Source organism: Aplidium turbinatum, chromosome 17, assembly GCF_918807975.1.
Source record: "Aplidium turbinatum chromosome 17, kaAplTurb1.1, whole genome shotgun sequence".
Taxonomy (NCBI): Eukaryota; Metazoa; Chordata; class Ascidiacea; order Aplousobranchia; family Polyclinidae; genus Aplidium; species Aplidium turbinatum.
The window spans coordinates 15,169,101-15,191,488 of NC_137488.1; the positions used below are offsets into that span (position 1 = coordinate 15,169,101).

The window sequence follows — 22,388 nt, forward strand, 5'->3', positions numbered from 1 at the left end:
CAATGGACCACAAATTCGAAGCCTTGTGTGAGACCAACAGTTCACCGATAAGATGAAAACCAAAGAGAGAGCAGCATGGTTGTCTTTTGTAGATGTCACTAAAAACTTTCTTGGAAACAAAAAGACTCGCAATTACGAGGTTCTTGTGAGCAAAACACTCTTTGCTTTCCGCGACTTAGGATGCACAATGAGCATTAAAGTTCATTTCTTATTCAGTCATCTGGACAAACTTCCAGAAAACCTTGGAGCTGTCAGTGACGAACAAGGAGAGCGGTTCCACCAGGATCTTATGAAAGTAGAAGAACGTTACCAAGGCCGATGGAATCGACACATGATGGCAGATTACTGCTGGAGCATTAAACGAGACTGCCCCCAAAAAGCTTACAAACGCAAGAGCCTCAAACGCCAATTTTTGCCCAGCATGTAGTGTGGATTTCGCTTTCTATTTTCAGCCAGTAAACTTTTCTCACAACATCAAACTTTTAAAAGAGCTTATTTATGCTTGTAATTGCAATAGGTCTGCATGCAGTGCTATGTTTACTACTGTAATTGTGAAAATGATTCGTTTTTTATGTATATAGCCTATATAGTTTTTGAAATTTTGTTTACGACGCTTTTCGAATGATTTTGTAATGTTTTTTTTCAAATATTTTGGTGCATTTCTATCAGTAAGTATAGATCTAAGCTATAGATAAAACAGTTAAGCAGTTATTTCAGTCGTAAAAGATGTTTTTTTTTCCTATTCCTCAAAATATAATTTTTTTGAAAAATATTCATTTTTTACTCAAAAAAAAAAAAAAATCAAAATTTGCAAAAAATCTAGAGCTTCTAGACCAAAAATAACGTCATATTCGGATTCAGCACCCCAAAATTACCCAAGACCAAGTGAATTTGAAAATGCAACAAATTTTTGTTGACCAGTGTTATAACCTTCCCGCCATTATCGCTAATACAAATATTAAGAAGATTATTGCATCAAGTCCAAAACAACCTCAAGCACAGTTTCTTGAAGATCCTTTCCAAAAAGGTCGTTCGTTTTTAACAAATTAAAGTATTGTGTAACACCTTGTGCGATTTAACGCATCATCATCATCAGCAGCCGGTCTCATGTCACTGCTGGCAGATGGCTTCCACATATGTTTCCACACCATTCTGTCTTTTGCTGTTCTCATCCAGGTGATGCTAATCTTTTCTTCTATGTCATCTTGCCATCTTCTTTTTGGTCTCCCTTTATTTAACACAATCAGGTCTGAAACTAAGAAGATATTTGTTATGTTATATTCACCAAGCATGGACCGCGTGTACTGCCACCCTTGCTACTTCTTTCATCATGAAAATGCTTCTTCAAGGACTTCTAACACACTTTAAAACCCATAAAGTACAACAGATTTGAAGGACCGGAAGTTTATTGCAGTGAATTTGAGGCCATGAAAGCGCATGATGCGAAGGTACGTGTCATACAGAGTATGAGCAATGGAAAACAGTAAAACAATAAAAGCGTTGCACGAGTCTTTACTGGAAAAATGTAGGCTACAGAAAAATAAAATGAGGGCCTCATGTTAAATTTTTGCACCGTGGCCCCAGCTGACGAAGTTACGATCCTGGCCTATAAATACATTATGAAACAAAAGTTATTATTGTAATACAAACCTCAAAAGTCACATAATGAAAACTCAGGTTCTATTGAGAAGCACGGTACTGTAGAGTATAGGCTGATAATTTTTTTGCTGTTTTGCTCTTTGCATATTTTCGGCGGTAACTTAGGTTCTTTGACTGCCTTATTTTAAATACACAATATCTTCTGCAATGTAATTCTCGGTTATAGGTGAATTGTTCGTAAACAGTTGTTCGTAAAACAATTGTTCGTAAAATTAATTCTTCGTAAAGCAATTCTTCGTATAAATCAATTCTTCGTATAGAACAATTCTTCATAAACAGGTGATAGGTCAATTGTTCGTGAACAATTTTTCGCAACAGCAAGGTTTGTCTTGCAATTTCCGATGAAGGTACATAATGCAAATTTTCCTGAATAGCCAAGTTACGACGACATACAGTAAACAAATAAGCACAATGAAAAAGCGCATTTTTTGTTATTTATTGGAATACAACAATTGTCTTTGTTTAGCAATTCTTTGCTTACACTACCAATACTACTTTAAGTAACTTCGTACAAATTGTCCACAAGCCAAGTTTAGTATGAAGTATTGTGTGCAATTCCACGCAACCAATCACAAATTTCATCATCTTGAAAGTCTTGACGCCAAGTTTGGACGACTCTAGTTAGTCTTTCTGCACTGCCCTTGTACTTCTTCTTTGGAGGGGGTCCTGTCTGGCCACTGACATACTGTTCAGTGCGAACCTCATTTAGGTTTTGCTCTCGCTTGATTGCAGATATGGACTTCCAAATATCTGGATGATTTGCAGATACCTGGAACATGAACCCCCTGTGCCATCCTTCAATGCTATTATTAGTTTTGGGAAGGCCACTGAGGACGCCATCATAGCAGTTCCACATTTGAATTGCAAACACTGGAGGACGGCGCCCTTGACGACGATCTGGGCGCCCAACCCAAGTGTCACCTGGCTACATCTGGTAATACATTCCCATCAATGAGAATGTCAAAGGCCCGGCTGACTTCATCAATAGGCACAAAGGCCAGAGACGACAACATGCGCAGCCTCAGAGCAAACTCTGCACTTGTCTCGTGCTGCTCCTTCAGGCCACTTGATTGCGTCTTTCTCTAAATGCACTGGCACAAATGGAAGAAACAGCCACGGTGAGTTGAAAGTGGGTACTCTCTGCTTACTGCAGTGACCATGGCCATCTCAAAGTCAGTCATGATTGTCTCTGGAACAGCAGGTAACAACTCCTTGATCTTTTGCAGCAGATGAATGTATGTCCATCTCCTTTTGTCCCCCAGCAGGGCATACACCAGAGGCACTGAAGTGTTTTCCTTCAGTCCGTGTGTTGTGTAAAGCTATTCAAACAGTGAAGGCACTGTCTTGAAGGTGCCGTCAGCATACCAGTGCTTTGAACGGGCAAGGAGCTGCAGATTTCTTTCAGTGGCAAAGAGAACCATACGGTTATCTGCAGGCCCAGAATCATAGGCCAAGAATGTTACACCAGCAAACGTTTGCTTGTACTCTACTGGAAGCACAATGTCACGGAGAAAACGTGGGATTGTTGGGCCTGCATTTTCCTTCAATCGCACTTTGGTGACTGTCCTTTTCATTCTCTGCACACTTGGCAGTTTTGCTGCCGTGGCTTGACTGAGTCCAATAGTTTCTGCTGAGACGAGGTAACTTGGGGCATCACGACTGTCTTTTGCTGCACAACGAATATTTTCCATAACCTTTGCTGCTTCGTCATGACCAGCATCTCCAGCATGATTGTGCTCACCTCTGGTTTGTACAATGGCTGCCATAGCAGTTGTTACTCGTGCAGGACATTTCTTATGAAAATGCTCACATTTCCAATTAGTAGTTTCTTGCCCTTGTGCGTTAAGTGCACTATAGTCTTTGTAATAAAGCTGGCCGCTATACAAAAGTTTTGGCTTTCCTTTTTCGCTGCTCACAAACTGTAATGCCATTCTGAATCAGAGACTCTACACTCTGTCTGCTCGTCTATACTCTACAGGTACAGCACGTCTTTTTAATCACAATTAGCACATCTCTAGCATATAGGCTACCCTAATTGATTGTTCGTAAACAATTGTAACTGTTTTTGTTTTTTTAAAGCTGTAGCCTAACTTTTATGAACATTTGTTTACGAACAATTAGTATTACGGTCAATTGTATGCCCGAAGAATTGCTTTACGAAGAATTGATTTTACGAACAATTGTTGTACGAAAAACTGATTACGAAGAAAACATTGGACACCGTAATTCTCTAGTTCAAAATCATTAAGAATTCGTGTGGTGCTTACAGCTTAAATTTCAAAAGTTACAGAGAATTTAAAAAATGCGCCGGAAAGACCGAGCTACGAAAAATTGAAGGTATAGTGTGCAAGCCATATATCCTTCTCTCTTGCCTTTGGAGAGTTTTCCCTACTTTTCAGGTCTCTCCAGAAATCATTCCTTATTGCTGTGGCAAGATAGGTAAGGTGTTTTTGCATTTAACTTTTAAAAAATATGAAGTTTAGGCAGCCTAATTCGGTGGCTAAGAGCCTGGTTTAATAATCGCTTAAAAATTTTAAAACCTCACATCTTTAGGAAAAAAAAATATTCGACCCTAAAGATCTACTAAAAGCAACAAACTAACAAAGAGGTAAAAAAAGTGTTTAAATAGGTACTCACACTCCCACAGGCCCCAAAGTTACAATTTTAATTCCTTGGTTTTCACTTTTTATCTTTATTGCAATGACCTTTGATGAAAAACAACAAAAAAAGAAACATTCGGAAAACGTTATCTTTCCGCTTGGTTATTTTGATCATTTCTTGTCTGCTGTGTATGTGTTGTGTAATGCTGTAATCCACTGCCCTTTAAACCAGTTCTTTCTATACCAAGTAACAATATTTTCTGAATCAAAGTAAGTGTGTCTAATTACAGTAAGTCATGGTTGACAACTTGTGGGTTGTATTCAAAACATGTTCGTTTTGCACTTTGTTGTATTTCAGGAAATGTTTACGATCGCACGTTTTTCTATGCAGTGATTTCTCAACCAACAAACATTCAACAACCTGGAGCAAGTTCAAGTTCGACTGCAACCATCAGTTGGGTGCCGCCAGATCTTGGAGGAGGAGCTCAAGGCATCCAAAGCTATGAAGTTACTTGCAATCCAAATGATTGCAACTCAATCATAACCGGAACTATTGCCATTATTTCTGATTTAGTTTCAAATACAGGATATTCCATGACAGTAAGCGCTGTAGCCACATCAGGAGCATTGGGCATGGCTTCCAGTCCCCTTACTGTAACTACACGTAAGATAAACTGCTTTTACATTGTAGCTAAAATTTTCTATGTTAGACTACATTTTAGCATTTGCCAAGTAAATACAACACTATGTAACCGGAAATGTGTATAAATATGAGGTAAAAGTGAGAAAGTTAGAGTTTAAGGTAGCTTTATATGAGAAAAATAACTGCTTTGTTTTTTGCCATATTAACGTTTTAAACTCCCTCTGTATCGGTAGTTTCTCTACAACCAAAGAGCAATGAAAGTGATGGTTTGTGCAAATGAAATCGTTTCTGAGTCATTCTGAAAGGTTTATGACATATGACGATGCATATTGTTTGTTGTATGAAAATGACACTAAATAGTACAATATTGCTATGTATGCATCTTTACTCAAAACAACATTGTCAGGGGTTGTTGGCACGCCGGCACTTCCTCATTATCAAATTTGGTCTGCTTGGGAAAAAGTTTAGACACCTCTGAATTATAGCCCACAACGCAAAATCTCGATTACAGGACAGAAATTATTTCCATACTTTTTGTCCAAAAAATTTGTAGTGATTTCCATTAAACTTTAGTGGGTCTTGATAATAAAAAGAATAAGCCAGACGTTAGCATTTAGAAGATGGAATCTACACCCCTACGTGCGGTCATAAACCACTTTGCAACCAGAGATGTGTATAAATATGAGGTAAAAGTGCGAAAGTTAGAGGTCAAAGTAGCTTTATATGAGAAATATAACTTCTTTGTTTTTTGCTATATTTAAACGTTTTCAACTCTCTTCGCATCGGTGGTTTCTTTACAACCAAAGAGCCATGAAAGTGATGGTTTGTGCAAATGAAATCGTTTCTAAGTCATTCTGAAAGGTTTATGATAATCTGCAATTTTCAGTATATTTGCGTCATAAATTTTATATTTTGATCTCCACATTATAGTTCAAGATAAAAGTTACAGCACTGGTACATGTCAAAAATATTCGTTCTGCAATGAGTATGACCTCACAATCAGGAGAAGATGTGAGCACGCTAATTTTTTTTACTTAGTTCGTTCTTTCCGTCTCAAGCTTTTTTAATGTTCGCGTTTTGACGCTTTGGTCTTTTTTAGACTCTTGTTATTTCTTAATGCATTGTTCTTCAATCAATTCTTTGTGTTTATAATGTACCAATATCTTCTGAATCGAAGATACTGTCCACTTGTGGTATTTATATTGAACTGAAGGTTGCCGTTGGCAAATATTAAGGTACATTGCACTTAAAGCATGTATATTGTAGCTGTTAGTGGATTCATAGGAATTTTTCCTATCATACTTTTTCTATGCAGTAATTTCTCAACCAACAAGTGTTAAGTTAACTGGAACCACAACAAGTTCAACTGCAAGCATAAGTTGGATGGCACCAGATCTTGGAGGAAAAGCTGAAAACATCAAACACTATAAAGTTATTTGCGCTACAAGTGGTTGCAACTCAACCATAAGTAGACTTACCATAATTTCTTGGGCATAATCCGGGACAAACTCAAAACTATGAATGAAATAACTGGACGAAAGGCCGAAGGCCTGAGCTTGGCAAATTTTTATTCCATGTTTATATTTATAAGCTTTAATATTGCATAATAAAGTATTCTACTTAGATTGAATAAAAATTTTTATTACTTTATTTAAAGGAAAATACATGTTAATTTAAGCAACACTAAGTCTCAAATCAGACATTCATGAAAAGAAAAAAAAAGAACAAACACTGAAAACAAAGAAATAACACTAACACTAACTCACAAATCAAACATTTATAGGGGGATGCATTCAGAAACCATTGGCTTCATCGTTTCATTGAAGTCAATAGAATAATGACGCAATAAACGTCACTCATTATTCCCTAACTAAAGGATTTCTCAAGCTATGCGCGATATTTTACTCAACCTAATAAGCTAAAAAAATTAGGATATTAAAATAAGCCTCGAGTTAAAGCAAAGTTAAGCCTTTTGGGACGGAATTATTTCATAATTTTGCATCAAGTTGGAGTTAATTTTGAAAATTTCACTAAAGTAAAATTCCGGGACATTTTGCTAACCGGGGACACCGGGACAGACGTTTAAACCGGGACTGTCCCGGCCAAACCGGGACGTATGGTAGGTCCATAAGCGGAACGACTGCCATTGTTTATGATCTAACAACCAATACCAATCATGTTATAACTGTAACTCCCATGGCCAACCGAGAGTTGGGTGAACCATCTGATCCACTTTCTGTAACAACACGTAAGATAAACTTTGTTTTTCGAAACTTGTTTTTTTACCTTTTTATAGTCACCGAGATCTTTTCCAATACATTATTCCTCAAGAGATTCTCTTCAAGCTAAGTAAAGTTGGTGTCTAATGAGTTAATCTTTATTGATAAAATTCACAGAGAAAATAGTTGAAATTCGCTGATTTGATATCACAGCTAAAAACTTGATCGATTTTCACTCGAATTGTCTCTGTTCGGCGCCCGTTGCGTGCGGCGTCAATTAATTATCGAAAGCGTGTTTCCCAGTGCTGTGTCTTTTTTCAGTATTTTGGGTAAATAACTTTAATCAGCTCCAGCGCTTTTCCTGTTGGAGATAGCAAAAAACAATGCGTAGCAAGTTTGTTCAGTATTAAACGTAGATTATGATTTTGCACTATCTAATGATTAGAGATGAAGTTATCATGCATATAATGTCAGCAATGACGTCAGAACTGATCTTTAAAAAAATGTTGCGACATTTGATTACTAATTAATTTAAACAATAAAGCGACTATTGAAATATTCAAAATGCAGTAATGTAGAATGATGCACCCAGTGATAGCTACAATATTCGCATCAAGAATTTTCACAACAGCTAAACCTAAATTTTAATTTTGCTTTATGCACTTAGCGTGACACATATCTGTGCTATTCGCATTGTAAAAGACATTTACACAATACACACATGCATGTCAAGTGGTTGTACCTCAACCATAAGCGGAACTACAGCGATTGTTTCTGATCTAGCTTCTAACGCCAATAATGTTATAACTGTAACCTCTGTGACCACGTCTGGGGAGTTGGGCGCACCTTCTTCCTCGTTTAATATAACTACACGTAAGATAAATTATTGTTTTTCATCGATATCAAAAAACTGTTATTCGGTTTACAGTCTTTTTCTTCAGTTGTCATACTTGAACTAGTCATTGACTGCTTCATAAGAACATGTATTCCAAGTTTGCTTTTTGCATGATTTTTGAATAATTGTTTTTGCTTTGTTTTTAAATTGTTCAGGATAAGTTTGTCGATTTCTTTTGTCGAATGCAGCCCTTTGAACACTTGGCAACGAGGCATAATACAGCAAATATAACGAAGTAAATGTATCCTATACAAAAAGACAAACGTGGATAGGCCAAATGACATGAGCAGCACAGTTATTTACCATTCTTGCTTTGCTGTTCTTTGATGTCCACGGGCACGTTTTCAAGGAAGCGACCACTAAATGCTGCACCATTTTCTTGTAAAAACCACAGCTTCTCTGCCCTCACTTATGCAACTACTTCCTCTTCGTTTGAGTCCCTTTATTTTCAATTTTTGATTGGTGGACCATCCTGCCTACTTAAACTTTTAGTCAAGCCCAAATCCGATAACTGATGCAATTTTTACATCATATTTTTCTAACTGCCGTTTGTGTTTTTGTTTAGTTCCGGGAAAGCCAATATTAACAACCGATGCCAAGCCACAAACATCAAATAACACTATCACTTTTGAATGGAATAAACCAGACGGTGGAGATCTAATATCAAATTATTCTGTGCAATACAAAGCTTCTAAAACAACGAGAAGTGGTTATATCACCGCTAAAGTCATTGATCATATAGTTGGGATTTCTATGTACAATTGCACAATCGAAGATTTGATTCCTGGACAAAAATATGATTTGCAAGTTGTGCCTTTTAACACAGAAGGGATGGGTACCCCACTGCAAGAAGTTAGAAACACAGGTTTGTACCAAGTTGACAGATATTTCATAAGCACTTTCACATGTAGACGTGTTGTCTGAGATATTTCGTAAAATAATATTTATTTCTTAATCTATATTATTTTGACACTGCTATTTTGCATTCATCAAATGCTGGCATTCTATCACATTTTGTCAATATTTATCATCCTTGTTACCAAATAATATGCTCAGAGAAAACCTTTACAAGTAAAACAGAATTGGTAGTTTGTAATGTATCAAATTTTTTTCTTCTAGGTTTGTACTGGAAGAGATAAGAAAAGCTTCCTGTATTGTTATGTTTACAATCTTGTTGTGAGCTAATAGTTATACTGAAAAACATTTTAAAGGCTGTCAAATATGGAGTTTAAAAAGCTTGTACAGTACATGACATATTTTTATGGCAGAAAAAAAGGTGATACTCGCATATGCAATCTGTGCATCCATTGATGAGCCATTCAGAATCTTTAAACTACCGTGTCGCATTTACACTCTAAATAGGACAATTACACAAGAGGTTGAGTGTAGTCAATAGGCGAAAAAGAAATGCTGATACTTGTTGCACCACTTGTTCATTGATATGTTATTAAAAACAATGCAATAATTTTAATTTAAAGTTTTGTTAATAGAAGAGGTTCCGCGACAAATGCGAAAGTATATCAGGGGTTCCGCGATGACAAAAAGTTAAAGGCATAGTAAATAAAATTTTCAAACGGAAATTAAGCATTAAAATGCGTAAACTGAACATTCAAGAATACATTTCAAAAAGAATTACCGAAAAAAAATTGTTTTCAATAGCACTGGCAAGGCCCAAAGTTCAATGTTTCATTTATTTTTATTTTTTTTCAAAATCATCAAAAAGTGCAAACACTGCTTGAGAATACGTCACTATAGACAGCAATAACAAAAGCCACGTTAACACTAACATCAGATCTGATGTTTGAGCAAACTGTCTGTTGTTTTGATGTTGAAACCTGCTGTTTTGATGTACATACATACAGGGGCGCCGGAAGGTGGGGGGGGGGGCAGGGGGGGCGAATGCCCCCCTGCCCTCAATTTTTCTGCAGATGAAGGGTTAGGGGGGGCAATGGTGCCTTTTTAAAGTCACGTAAGCTACTGCACATTTTGCAACATAACAATTTCTGCTATTCGCTTTTAGTCTAATTATAATCTTTCATTTTTGCCTCAAAATAATATTTACGGCACAAAATTTTGCAACACAGTACAGGCCTTAAAACTCGTTTCTTTTTCGGCAGCCATCGTGGCCTACCGGGAACTCCTCCTCGGCAGCCAAATCTGTGCGCTTGGAGGCCAAAATACAAAATAAAAATAACGATAGCACAAGTAAATAGAATTAAACTTGCAACAATGCTAAAATGATCACTTAGCGTTGTTGAAGTCTGGGCCTGGGCGACGTCCTACAATAGAATCGTTGCACCACGCAATAACTGCTTTATCGGGATTGCAATCCAGTACTGCGGGACCATCTAACGACACTCGCACGAGTGTCTCCAATGTGGCTGATTTTAAAGAAGTTCGCCACTCCCTTAGAATTCTTTTTAGCAACGAAAAACAACGTTCGACATGTGTTGACGATGATGGCAAGGTAATAAAATAAGTATTTCAATGATGTGAAGGACATTACCGGTACTAAAAGAAGCATAATTTTTGCAAAATATGATCAAAAAATGTTTTTCCCTCCGATTTCAACTAACCTAGTTCTCCTTTTTAACAACGATTCAATGTCCGACAACATCGAATCGACATAAAAACGACAATATTGCCAGCCAATGTAAATTAGCACTTGGATAAAGACTGTGTTAAAATAAACGTCGGGAATTACAAACAAGACTTACAGCGCTGGTGATCGCAGATGGATATATTCCATCAATAACAAATATTCCCGCACAATGCAACAGTGGCGATTATGACGCGCTGACCTAATTTTGCGTCACTTATTGATACTACATATTTCCGACAGTTAATCCACGATCATTCTATTGCGAAATTAAATAATTGGCTAGAAGAGACCGGCGGCCAAACTTGGCCGATTGAGGAGGTAGCACCGGCGGTCATTCAAGCACTACTTAGCGGCCATGGCCGCCGGCTGCTTTAAGGCTTGACAGTAGGTTACATTATTATAACATAGCATGATGCCCTTCTTTGTATACCGAACACTTGTAGGCTATCATTACTCAGTAAAAATTGAGCTGATAGATTAAATTGGCCTTTTAGTAAACAAAAGTGCCCTTTTTTCGTAATCTTGCCCCCCCAGTCAAAAATCGTTCCGGCGCCCCTGCATACATAGGCTACATAGCCTACAGTTAAATCACCCGCAGTAACAACTATTGCGCGATCAACTGATTGCTCGCATATAGTGACGTAGACTGTACAGTAGGGTGGGTCGATTTCTCCATTTATCACATAAATTTGAACACAGGTGCCACTTTACCTTCTAAACATTTCCTCAAAGTTTAAAATCGTTTGGTGCACAGCAACCCATTACCCCAATGACCCTCTGTTTCTATAACAGGGTTGCCAGATTGGGCGAAAAGTTGCGGACATTTTTGTCATTTTATCTCATTTTTTCGCCCAATCCGGCAATCCTGCGCAATGAGCGAACTTCTAATAGTCGTGCGGTTTAGCACGCCACAAAAAAAATGTTGTGAAACTGACTCTTTATCTTATTCATCCGATAATGATCCGAGTTTCATGGAGAGTGTCTCAACAAGTAGTGCCTACAATACCATCCCAACCCCTTGTGTTGCAAGGGAAGCCCATCAAAAGATGGTTTTTGACGAAACAGTTGCTGCTATTGCCACGGCTACTTTAAAGGATGTGTTAGGAAAAGACTTCTCCACAGACATCATTGTTGACCCACGGAAAGTGAGACATAGCCTAGTCAAGGGACGTAGGCTACTGGATTGAAACCAACCCAACATGTCGTCAACAATTTTATATCGCTCTATTTCGATGGGAGAAAGGATGAATCATATTATGTCTTTGATGATTACCACCACAGGAGAAAAATAAAAGAATACCATTACGTTCTACTGATACAACCTGGTGACATCTACATCTCTCATATCACAACACCAAGTGGTCGTTCAGTTGACATTTTAAAATGTAGCCTATGATCGACGAGAATGTGGACATGAATAGAATTCGAATAACAGGTTGTGACGGGGCAGCAGTGAACACTGGGAATCGTAATGGAGTAATTGCTAGAATAGAAGATCATATCCTTTTTGAAGTTCAGTGGAATATATGTTGGCCTATGCTGCCCATCAATGAGTTACCATTGAAGCATCTAATTGGATTATTTGGGAAGACAACTGGTCCAGAAGCATTCATTGGTGAAATGGCGTTATTCTGTGGTCAAACCTTATAGCTTTGGAGATTGCATTATTTGATAAAATTGAAACTCTCCATTTGCCAAAATTGGACAATTCAAAGATCTAAGCACAGACCAGATGTACCTTTTGGAAATCTGCCATGCAATCAGTTCTGGGAATGCTCTGAAACACTCTTAGGCTACACAGAGATTCTGGGAAATATAATCATTCACAGGAGCAAATCGAATGTGCCGCTATTATGTTAGTCAAACCCATCCATCAGAAGCTGTTGACACGACACGATTCATTGCAATTGTATATAGGCCTGTATGGTATGCACTAAGATGGCCACAGATATCAGCGATGCTCCAGCAGTACTTTTCCTTGTGATACAACTCAGTCGTGGACATGAGCCAGTAGAAGTGCAGTCTGTCATCGACAAATCGATCAAGCAAAATGGTTATGCAGCTCACTCCGAAAACTTGCTGTGTGCCATGTTTAATGACAATAGACCTGCCATTCGTGAAGTAGCTGTTAGCCGAATTCTGAAAGCACGAAAGCTTTTATCTACAATACTTTGAAGATTCCATCGCCCTGCTGATCAACTTAATCTTAATGCGATGGATTATATTGATATGATCGACTGGACACAGATTGACGTAACTGAACCACCATTATTACCATCTAACTTAAGAACTAAGCGTAAGGATGAACTTTGAGATGCAGTAAAGTCAGTCCCAGTAAAGTCGTCATACACACCACAGACTCAAGCCGTTGAAAAAATGATTCATGTAGCCTAGTCGCTGAGGTCAACCTCAAAAAGCTGTCGGAAAGGAGAAACGGAACTCTATAATTTATTCTATCTTAGATGCAAGGAATCAGCGGCCTATATTTGAATCAAAGAAAGACTGTGTTGTTTAGTTTAACATCCAGGTGTGGCTTTAACTCATTACATTTCAATTGTGTTTCGTTTTCACTCTAGCCTACCTATTGAATATAATTTACCGTAAACTAAAAAATTGTATTTTTCCATACCACCTGGGGTGAGTGGTTAGGAGCACACCATCACATTGAAATTTTAACACTTTATTTAGTATGGCAAGCCTCGCCTAAATACCGATTTATGCGACAATCCGACAATTTTATGTGAAAATCGACCCACCCTACTGTACAGTCGCACGCTTCGCTGCTCACGCCTATTGTCGTTCTGAAATCTCTGACAAAAGCGGGCGCGGAATGCTGATCAGACCGCAATGGGGCAAAATTTTTATTGAAAATCGTTTTATGGTAGCATGTTAAACACAAAGAACGTGGAAAATCGCCAAGTCAGGTTTTTTCTTTACTATCCCTTTAAAGAGTGTTGATTTAGACTGTCACAATATAAAGTGAAGAATGAATGCAAAGTTTGTAGGAAATTATTGAAAATTTCGTAAACATTCTTAGCAAAAGTGATCGTTTGAAATAACTCAAACATATCTAAAAAATTTCTTAATTTTCAAAACTGGCAGCATGTTGCTTTTTTACAGCTGATCACATGCTCTATAAATGTAAGTTTTGTGTGTTTTTAATTGATTGTTTCATAAATTTCAGTTCCTGATCCAGTTTCTTTACTTCGATCTATTCAGAACCAGGAAAATAAAACACACATTATCGACTTAACATGGAAAACCCCAGCGGGAGTAGGAGATGTTATTCAAGTAATTAATTTTGTTGGAAACTCATATTCGGGTAGCTTATTGTACAATTTATTGAACCATTGAACAAATAGTTATGTAGCTTTGAACTTTTAATAGCTCATGTAGGCTACATTGTACACACTGTTGGAACTCCTACATTATTTAAAAAAGTTTTTAGGCATGTGCTAACTTATTTGCAGTGACTTCCGAAATATTCAAGGTCAGTTCAATTAATTTTTAGAGCGCTAAGTTTTATGAGAAACAAATTGAAAACAAATAAATAAACTAAAATTGTGCTAGAGTCATTGATCAGATCCTTGTGTTGTCAGTTACAAGTGTAATTTGTGATATAATTGGTTGCTTGTTTCAGATAACGTACAGCGGGTCACACGAAGCAGCATCAACTAACCTATCTATTTTTCAAGACTTCAGCGTTGAAATGTATCCTTTGTTAGTTCAACCTGGCAACAACTACACAATCACATTGACAACAATTTCTGGAGTATTAAAAAGTTCAGAAAAATCAACAGTGACAACCTCAAGTTAGTTGCAATTTAATCTGGGGATTATCTAATTTGCTGAAAAAATTTTATTTTGTTTTCGTTCTTACTTAACTACTGGTTGATTATTCTCAAAAGTTTCACTGTAGTAAAGTTTATGAAATAAGTTAAAGAAGAAAACCCAGGCCCACTATAAACCCCTTAAGCAAAGATAAGGCACAATTTAAACGTCTAAGGTCCTTTTTGTGCTTTCAAGTTAGTGATGAATGTAATGCTAAAAACGTAATGAAGGAATGCATTGTCCGCAGAGCCATCTTTGCCAAAAATGATACAAGTTTCATCAGACAGCAGCTCTATCATCGTAAACTGGGATGAACCTCTTGGATATGCAGATTGGGTTATTTTGAGAATAAACAATGGCGAAGAAAAAAAAGTAATGCTTTTCTTTTGACTGACTTACTGGCCTATAGCCTACAGACGTTTTATAAGCTGCTTTTATCATTATTACAATATTCAGAAGTATCAAAATCTTCATTTCAATTCACGATAGTTTTTGAAATTTATTTCCATGATATTTTTCAGAATCATCCTTCAGAAGGACATTTTGAATTTTTAAATCTGGAACCCGCCACCGCGTACTACGTGGAATTGTATTCGACGATAACAAATCTAGAAGGAGATTTGGAAACAAGCGAAGTGTTTGCTGAAGCTGTTAAGACAACCGCAATAACTTGTCCACGTAATAAAACATTTATGATTAAAACATAGCTTTTGAATTTTTGCTTAAAAATTTAAATAGTAAACGAGTAAAACTTTTGCAAGGTCTTTCGTGGTCTTGAAAAAGATCACCTGAAGAGTTGCAGGTTTATTATAACTCTTTGGTGAATTTGGACTTTTACGTTGTATTTTGATAAGATTGTCAAGCAATTTTTTCACTTCGACAAATATTGTTTACAACATTTATTTGTTGACACAGCCAATATAGCCATGATAGTTGGATGGACAATTGCTGCTGCAGAATTTGTTATAATCATTGCAATCTTAACATATTTTTTTCGAAAGAAAAGATTAACCAAAAAGTAAGTTGTTAAGTAGTCTATGAAATATTTTGTGTGAAGCTTGCAATTTGTTTATTCTTATTCCAATCTCAAACATTAGAAACGTTTATTTGTGCCAACAAAATTGTCGCCTCGATTTCATCATTGCTAGTATACAACACACTACGTCATAACATAAAAGGCAAGATCAACCAATAAGAAGCCAGCTTCATAAACAGATGTTTATTTTGAAAATTATTGCAAATTTTGAAAGCATTTTGAAAAAAAAAAATTGATTGTTTGCTTTAAGAAACGTAGACTACTCTTAGATTTGAAAAAAAAACTTTAAATTTATTTGTTAAAAAATAGTTTTCAATTTTGGCAATCACTTTCAACTTAATAACTCGTAGCATTGCTCCATGAAGTTGAAACTGATTACAAAATCAAATATTTTCTGAAACTTGGTTTATTAATCAAAGTCTCATGTAAGATAAATGTGAGTCCCATACTTGATCCAAGCATCAGGGGATGAAAAGATAAAGGTCTCATTGTACTAAGCCTTCGGCACCAACGAGAGTAGGGTGGCCAGTACCTAGTTCCGTTCTCTCTTGGGCGCATTTCCTTCAGCAACTATGCCCACCCCATTGATTACACTCTGGGTAGAGGTGAGCGGTGTTTTTCAACAACCAGCTGAAGCCGGGAGTCGAACCAGGATTGTATGATTTCGGCACTAATTTCGGCGTTTGCACCGTTACTTGATCTAGTTGTTTTACAGCAGTGGTTCCCAAACTGTGGTACGCGAAGGTCTTTTAGATGGTCCGCTAGAAACTCACTTAAGTTGACACGTGGATTTCCACGGTTAACAGTATAGTTAAAATAAAATAATACAATTTGCGCAAACTTTCAGATTACTCAATGTGCATTTATTGTGTCATAATTAATTTTATTCGTAGGAGATTCAAGCCCAACATCTAGGTCAGTGGTTCTCAAGCTTTTTTCGTTGGGACGATGTTGAAAAATTTTGTTGGACTTGCAACGCACTCAGATATAGGAATTTCAGTCATTTTTAATTATTTGTACGCTACGAAATGAATTTAGAATTGCGCAATGTGATTGTTGAACCACATGCAATTGTTACAGTTTTGCAATGATGAGAGTTCTCATGCACATGTCAGGGCATAACAGTATCTGTGAGCGCTTTATTATGCAATTGAGTTTAGATACGAGGCGGAATCATCGAGCGACGAGTAATTTTCTGTTTAGTTTAGCATTACTTTATGTTATAATCCAAAAATTTTAATTTTAAAGCTACTTTAGGGTAATTAGAATGAAAACCGACTTTCTGACAGTTTTTTTATCTCAAACACTACATTTCAATAAATTTGTTGGGTACAATTTTAATTTCTATACTCACAATACACATGGATATTATCTTGTAAAATATTTTGGCTCTATGATTTTCATAGCTCCCGTGATTAAAGATTAATTAGCACAGGGCTAACATAGCCGGTGACGTACTTTCCGCGTGCGAAAACAGCTCGTATTAAGATAAGGTTAACAGAAAAGCCAAAAGTTTTCAGTTTTCAATCTTGCTACTGATAGTAAGTTAGTAGTAGTGCACCCTATTTATTGGTCTTTTACTAATCCGACAGCTCAACAGCTTACTGTAATTAGCCTATGTTTAGTCTAATATTAAAATATTTTTGTTTTGAAGCGCCGTGCTAAATTTGTTAAACTTTCTTGCCTTTTATTGTATATTTTTGATATTTTCTGGTAGTAGCGTAGTTGGTACGCAAAAACTATATCAAACTGCTAAATAGTACGCGAATAGAAAAAGTTTGGGAACCACTGTTTTACAGTAACACGATTTTTTGTTCTGCTATACTAGAAAAATAGCCACTACTTGATCTACCCAACATCGACGACATGTCGGAATAAATGCAGATTCTCACCTGAAGCACCTTGTAATAGTTTAGCTTTTTTTGTGCCAAAGGACCGCATCATATCATTGAACTAAATGCTTGATGAACAGTCTCATTCAATTCTAAACTAAGCGACAATTAATTTTGAGCCATTTTAGGAGAAGGTGTGAGAAGTAGCCTCGTTTGTTGGTTGTAAAGATATGTTAAAAAAGAGAGGATTTGTGTGAAGAAGAAGCGTTCTTCCCGGCCGTCAGCACAAAGCTGAGCACTCACTAGTACAGCGAGCAGCAGAGGATCGTTAAAGACTATTGGTTTGCATGCTGATGTTTCATTCGCGGCATAGAAATTTGAGTTTGTTATCTGTGATGACAAAGTATATGTTTCAGACCTGGACTTGAAGTGATCACGAATGCTACTGCTGTATCAAAGCCTTCGATCTCATCATCTCGGTGAGTGTGTTCGTTTCGTTTTGTGTAAGGAGTTCCACAATGACATTTCGCATGACGTTGTGCCATGTCATCAATATGTTGATGTAGAAAACATACTGTAATACTGTATACTCACAATTTGTACTGTAGAGTGGGCAAAACATTTTCATTGACCTTCTTTAAATGAATGAAAAGTTATTTTGTATAAAACATCAATAAACAAAATCGTTTGCAATATTTACCTTTTTTAAATTAACTCTTTCAAATTATTTTCAGAATTATTAAGCTGTCGGACGTCAGCGAGTGCATGAAAGAACTGTCAAAAGATTTGGGTGCAAAACTTAAATTGGAATATGAAGTTAGTTGACCTTTGACCTACTTGATGCTGGGGTGATATACATTGATTGTGTCCTAGATTTCAGCATTGGCTCAAATTTTCTTAAAATAAATTGTTATTTCGAATGTGGGTTTCTTTCCAACTTATATAACTTTAAATCTTCCAAATAATTTATTTAAATAGTTTAAATTTATTTTTATTTTATTTTGTTTAATTCGACCAGTTTATTGTAAGGCAATTAAAAATTGCACTTGTTTGCATTATTTTTCTTAGACTGTCTTAAATAAAGTCTAAAAGTTAATTCACTTAACTTGTGCTTTAGGTTCGTTTTTTTATCAATCAGAATAAAACAAAAGCATCACACATGAGTTTGTTTTTAAAAGTTATGCCAAAAGCAGCAATGCAGAATGTCACCACCGCATTTCTTTGCTTTTCAGCTTTACGCTTCCCTTTATCATTGACCTTTAATCTTTCTGGTGTATCATAAAAATCAATACACATTTCATCGAATTTTTTGCAAAAGAAAAGAGATTGTTTAGAACTAAACTATCCAATGTGTGGCCAGGCCACGGCTATGTTGTATAAAGTAAATGTTACACAGAACATCAGAGAGTAAAATTTAATTTCATCAAAACATTGCAAGCGCACGACTATTTTCGGTCACTTGTTCAAAATTCATAGCAGCACCACTTTCCAAGATTAACCCTTTGCTTTTCAACGTTTTTTTGGAAGTTAACTGCTCAAGGGGGGGCCGTTTTTGGATCAAATTCAATCAGCTGTTACGTGTTATCCGCTGATGCTATTTCAACAGAAGTTGCACTGGTGTGAAAGCAAATCATTTGTCTATAAGTTTGAAAAGTCATTATTTTAAAATTTTATATGTTAAACTTGATATTTCAATTTTTGCAAAGGTACCCAAAAACGACAATTTTGATTTAACTTGCCGCTATTTAATTACCGTGCTAATCCGATTTCATGCAAACTTCTAAATAACAAAGAGCTCGATCGAACGCACGAAGTGTGTGTGCGGTGTGCCGAATCATTGCATTGATTAGAATTTACGACTTGCGAGCAAATCTTATTGTAAGCTACTCACTGATTCTAAAATAGTTACAATCAGAGTAACATTGTTACACGAATTTGAAAAAAAATCAAAACTGCGTTTGTTGTCTTACACTTTTATCCTAAACTAATGCATTCCGAAACTCATGGCTAGCTTCTAGTTTTATGGAACCAAATTTTTCATAAGTAACAGGCTAACAGCTTAGCCTGCTTGAATAGCTGTTTACATCTTCGTTTGTGTATTTTAGGTCTACAATTGAGTTCGTAGTATGAATATTTTTAGTAGAGAGAAGACAATTGAACATGTTGTTGAAATTATCTGAAATTTCTAAGTTCAAATTAGGTGCTTTTGAAATTGTGGATTTGTGTCAAGTCGCATCACAAATATCATGCAGGCATAAGTCATTTCGCTTACGGGTGTTTATAAACATGACTCATAAATTACATCCACAAAAAATACAGCATTTACATCAACAAAGCTAAGTTGGAAGCTCACTTTTTATTGAAGATTGTGTCAATCAATTTGAAAATACATTTTTAGTCCGCCAGCGTCGTAATAATGCAACAGCGAATTGAGGAACATACGTAACAAAGGAAATGTGAAATAACCCACAGTCAGCAAATCTACATAAATTTAACGTTTACAAATGTTGAATCAATGTAAAAGGACTGGATTGCTGACCGGGTTCTTATTGTTTGAAGCACTAAAAATACGCGTAAAGGCGACAACATCAGCAAGGCAGTGATTATGTTTCTGGCCAAAAAAAAAATAACGTTTGACTTCAAAGATAAACATGATTATAACAAAGCTTCAAAGTTTGTCGTAAAAAATTTTACAGAGATACAATAAACATAATCATTTTGTGCCAGATTGTGAGAAGATTTCCTAGATTCTTTCCAACCATTTGCAGGATTGCAAATTATTTTCCATAACTTTATATTGCTAAAAAATGGCTTCTTTGTTGAAACAACGTGGCTACAGTTTTATAAAAAATTCTTAGGCCTACTACATTGAAGTAATGAAATTTTTTTTGTGATTTTGCTGATGACGTTTTACAATATCCGAGAAGTAAAAAATAATAATGATGAATTATTTTACAAAACCGTGGTTTGCAAGTGCTTCACAAAAAATTGTTGGGGAAAAATTTACTATTAGACGTAATACGTTTGTAAAAGAAAATTGTCGGTTTACGTATTTATAATGTTTATTGCGCTGTTATCGAATTATAAACTGCCTGTAGGCTATTGTCTACCTTTGTAGTTGCCGGCCAGCTTAGAGCAGCATGCAAACTAAGCGTTTATGGTATTTGCATCGTGTTATGATTCTCGAAATTTCCCACAAGGTCTTTATTTTTATCGTGATATTTTGTGCCTCTTCTGTCCTAAACTTGAAGTTATTGTGCAGCACAATCCACATCGGTTTTTAGACTCAGTCTTCATTGAAAATCTTTTGTGTGGTGCATCATTTCAAGTAGTGTCTTCCCCTAAACTGTTACACAAATCGCCCAGAACCAGGTTGATTATTATGTATCTTACAGCAGTTGAGAGCCCGTTATTGTATGTGTGGAATTATTACTGTAGATGTCTGACTAAATTCATGCCAAAGTCGAGCAAATTCTGCTTTCGGGAGCCTTGCCGTTATTTACGGTATTTTTTGTTGATAAGTTTAGGCAGCATTTTTCCAAGATAAATGAAGACATCGGTATTGTTCGTCACTTAGATTTAGTTTTCTCAGCATTGTTTATTCATTCTTTGATACACTAGTTTGTCCCACTTTTGGTATAATCGGATCGTTTATAAATGGCAGGTCTTCACAATAGCCGGCCTCTTATACATTGGCGCAACGTATTCAGATGTTGAATCAATGATGAAGAAAGCTGATTTGTTGTTTGTCTTATGTGACGCCTAACTTTATGCCTCGTCTACAGTACAAAATATTTTGTAATGTACATTGTGTACATTTTACATTTTGTTTGTAGGCCTACATTACAAAATATTTTGTAATGTAGATGAGGCATTATCATCTTTATTTTGCGCTCTTTGGAACAACACACAGTGCACTGTGAAACAAAAATGCAGGACATAACAACAAGTAGGCGACATAAAGCATTGAAGGGACGCCATCGAGTTAGCTGATACGTGTAAATGGAGCCTATCTCATAATTTTGAGTGCATCTCACAATTACTGTTTGCATAAACGCTATTTCTCCGGCTTCTCCCAAAAGCATTTGCAGTGATACATTTCCTCAATTGCAAGTTTTGTCAATGAGAGCATTTCCATAGAACGTTTATTTCGAAACCAGGTTTTCGTGTCTTTATCCAAGAGAAGATTTCTTATTGTAACGTTTTTTATTCGTCAATGAATATTATCTGCTTGAAACAACTGTTTTGAATAGTTTGTGGCCTCCATAGCCTCCTATTTTGATCGTGGATTGCTATTCTTCTTTGTAGAGCTGATAACGCAAAAAACGTTTGCTATTATTGTTTCTAATTAACAGCTTTACGATCACTGGCTTTTCTTTGTAGCATAAGAAATAACGCGCTTTGTATTATTGAGGTCAAACCAAACAAAAGAAAGCAAGAGGATGCTTCTCTCTGCTCGCGCATATCGATGCACGAAGCAATTATGAGCTTATGGCTTGTCATCGCAATGTAATCCATTTCACGCTTTGCTGGAAGTGAGCTAGAAATAGCAAAAATTCACCAAAATCTTGAATTTACAAGAAAACTACACAACTTTTAGCATCAAATTTAATATCATCAGATCCGCCTGGCAATTTTAGGAAAAGTCAAGAAAAACCAAGTGCATGGCGTTACTGTGCTTCAAATAATTAAAGGAAATATGAGGGGGGGGCCAAATCTGGCCTCCCTTTGAGGAGCAAAGTGTTAAAGAAATTTTGAAACTCAAAATGGAGTTAAATCATGGTGAATTACAGGAGCTTGTCAGCATTATCGGCAATCAAGCAGCAGAGGTTGGTTTAATGGCTATTAACAAAGAAAAAAATCGACATAAAAGCATTCGTCCATGTAAGTATCAAAACAGCTTTATAAAATATTTTTCAATTTTCAATTTTGCATTAAAACTACATTTTCAATCAGATTAGTCTGTTGGAATGCAATACGAATCGTTCTGCTCTGTCACCTATCCTTGATTGCGCCGGATGTTTAATAATGTACATGGGCAATGTGCTCGCTTTTTATCCCAATTGAAATA

At 36.4% G+C, this 22,388-nt stretch overlaps 1 protein-coding gene across 1 annotated transcript in view; it reads left to right on the forward strand.

Moving 5' to 3' along the window:
• LOC145786238 (receptor-type tyrosine-protein phosphatase H-like) overlaps nucleotides 1-22,388 on the forward strand; it is a 43,635-nt gene that overhangs the window by 14,944 nt on the left and 6,303 nt on the right. The window contains exons 5-14 of the mRNA XM_082597879.1: nucleotides 4,651-4,923; nucleotides 8,582-8,881; nucleotides 13,803-13,909; nucleotides 14,259-14,430; nucleotides 14,697-14,821; nucleotides 14,971-15,127; nucleotides 15,365-15,467; nucleotides 17,734-17,796; nucleotides 18,052-18,133; nucleotides 22,111-22,201. Coding sequence (XP_082454005.1) covers nucleotides 4,651-4,923; nucleotides 8,582-8,881; nucleotides 13,803-13,909; nucleotides 14,259-14,430; nucleotides 14,697-14,821; nucleotides 14,971-15,127; nucleotides 15,365-15,467; nucleotides 17,734-17,796; nucleotides 18,052-18,133; nucleotides 22,111-22,201 — 1,473 coding nt within the window. The remainder of the gene's footprint in view (nucleotides 1-4,650; nucleotides 4,924-8,581; nucleotides 8,882-13,802; nucleotides 13,910-14,258; nucleotides 14,431-14,696; nucleotides 14,822-14,970; nucleotides 15,128-15,364; nucleotides 15,468-17,733; nucleotides 17,797-18,051; nucleotides 18,134-22,110; nucleotides 22,202-22,388) is intronic.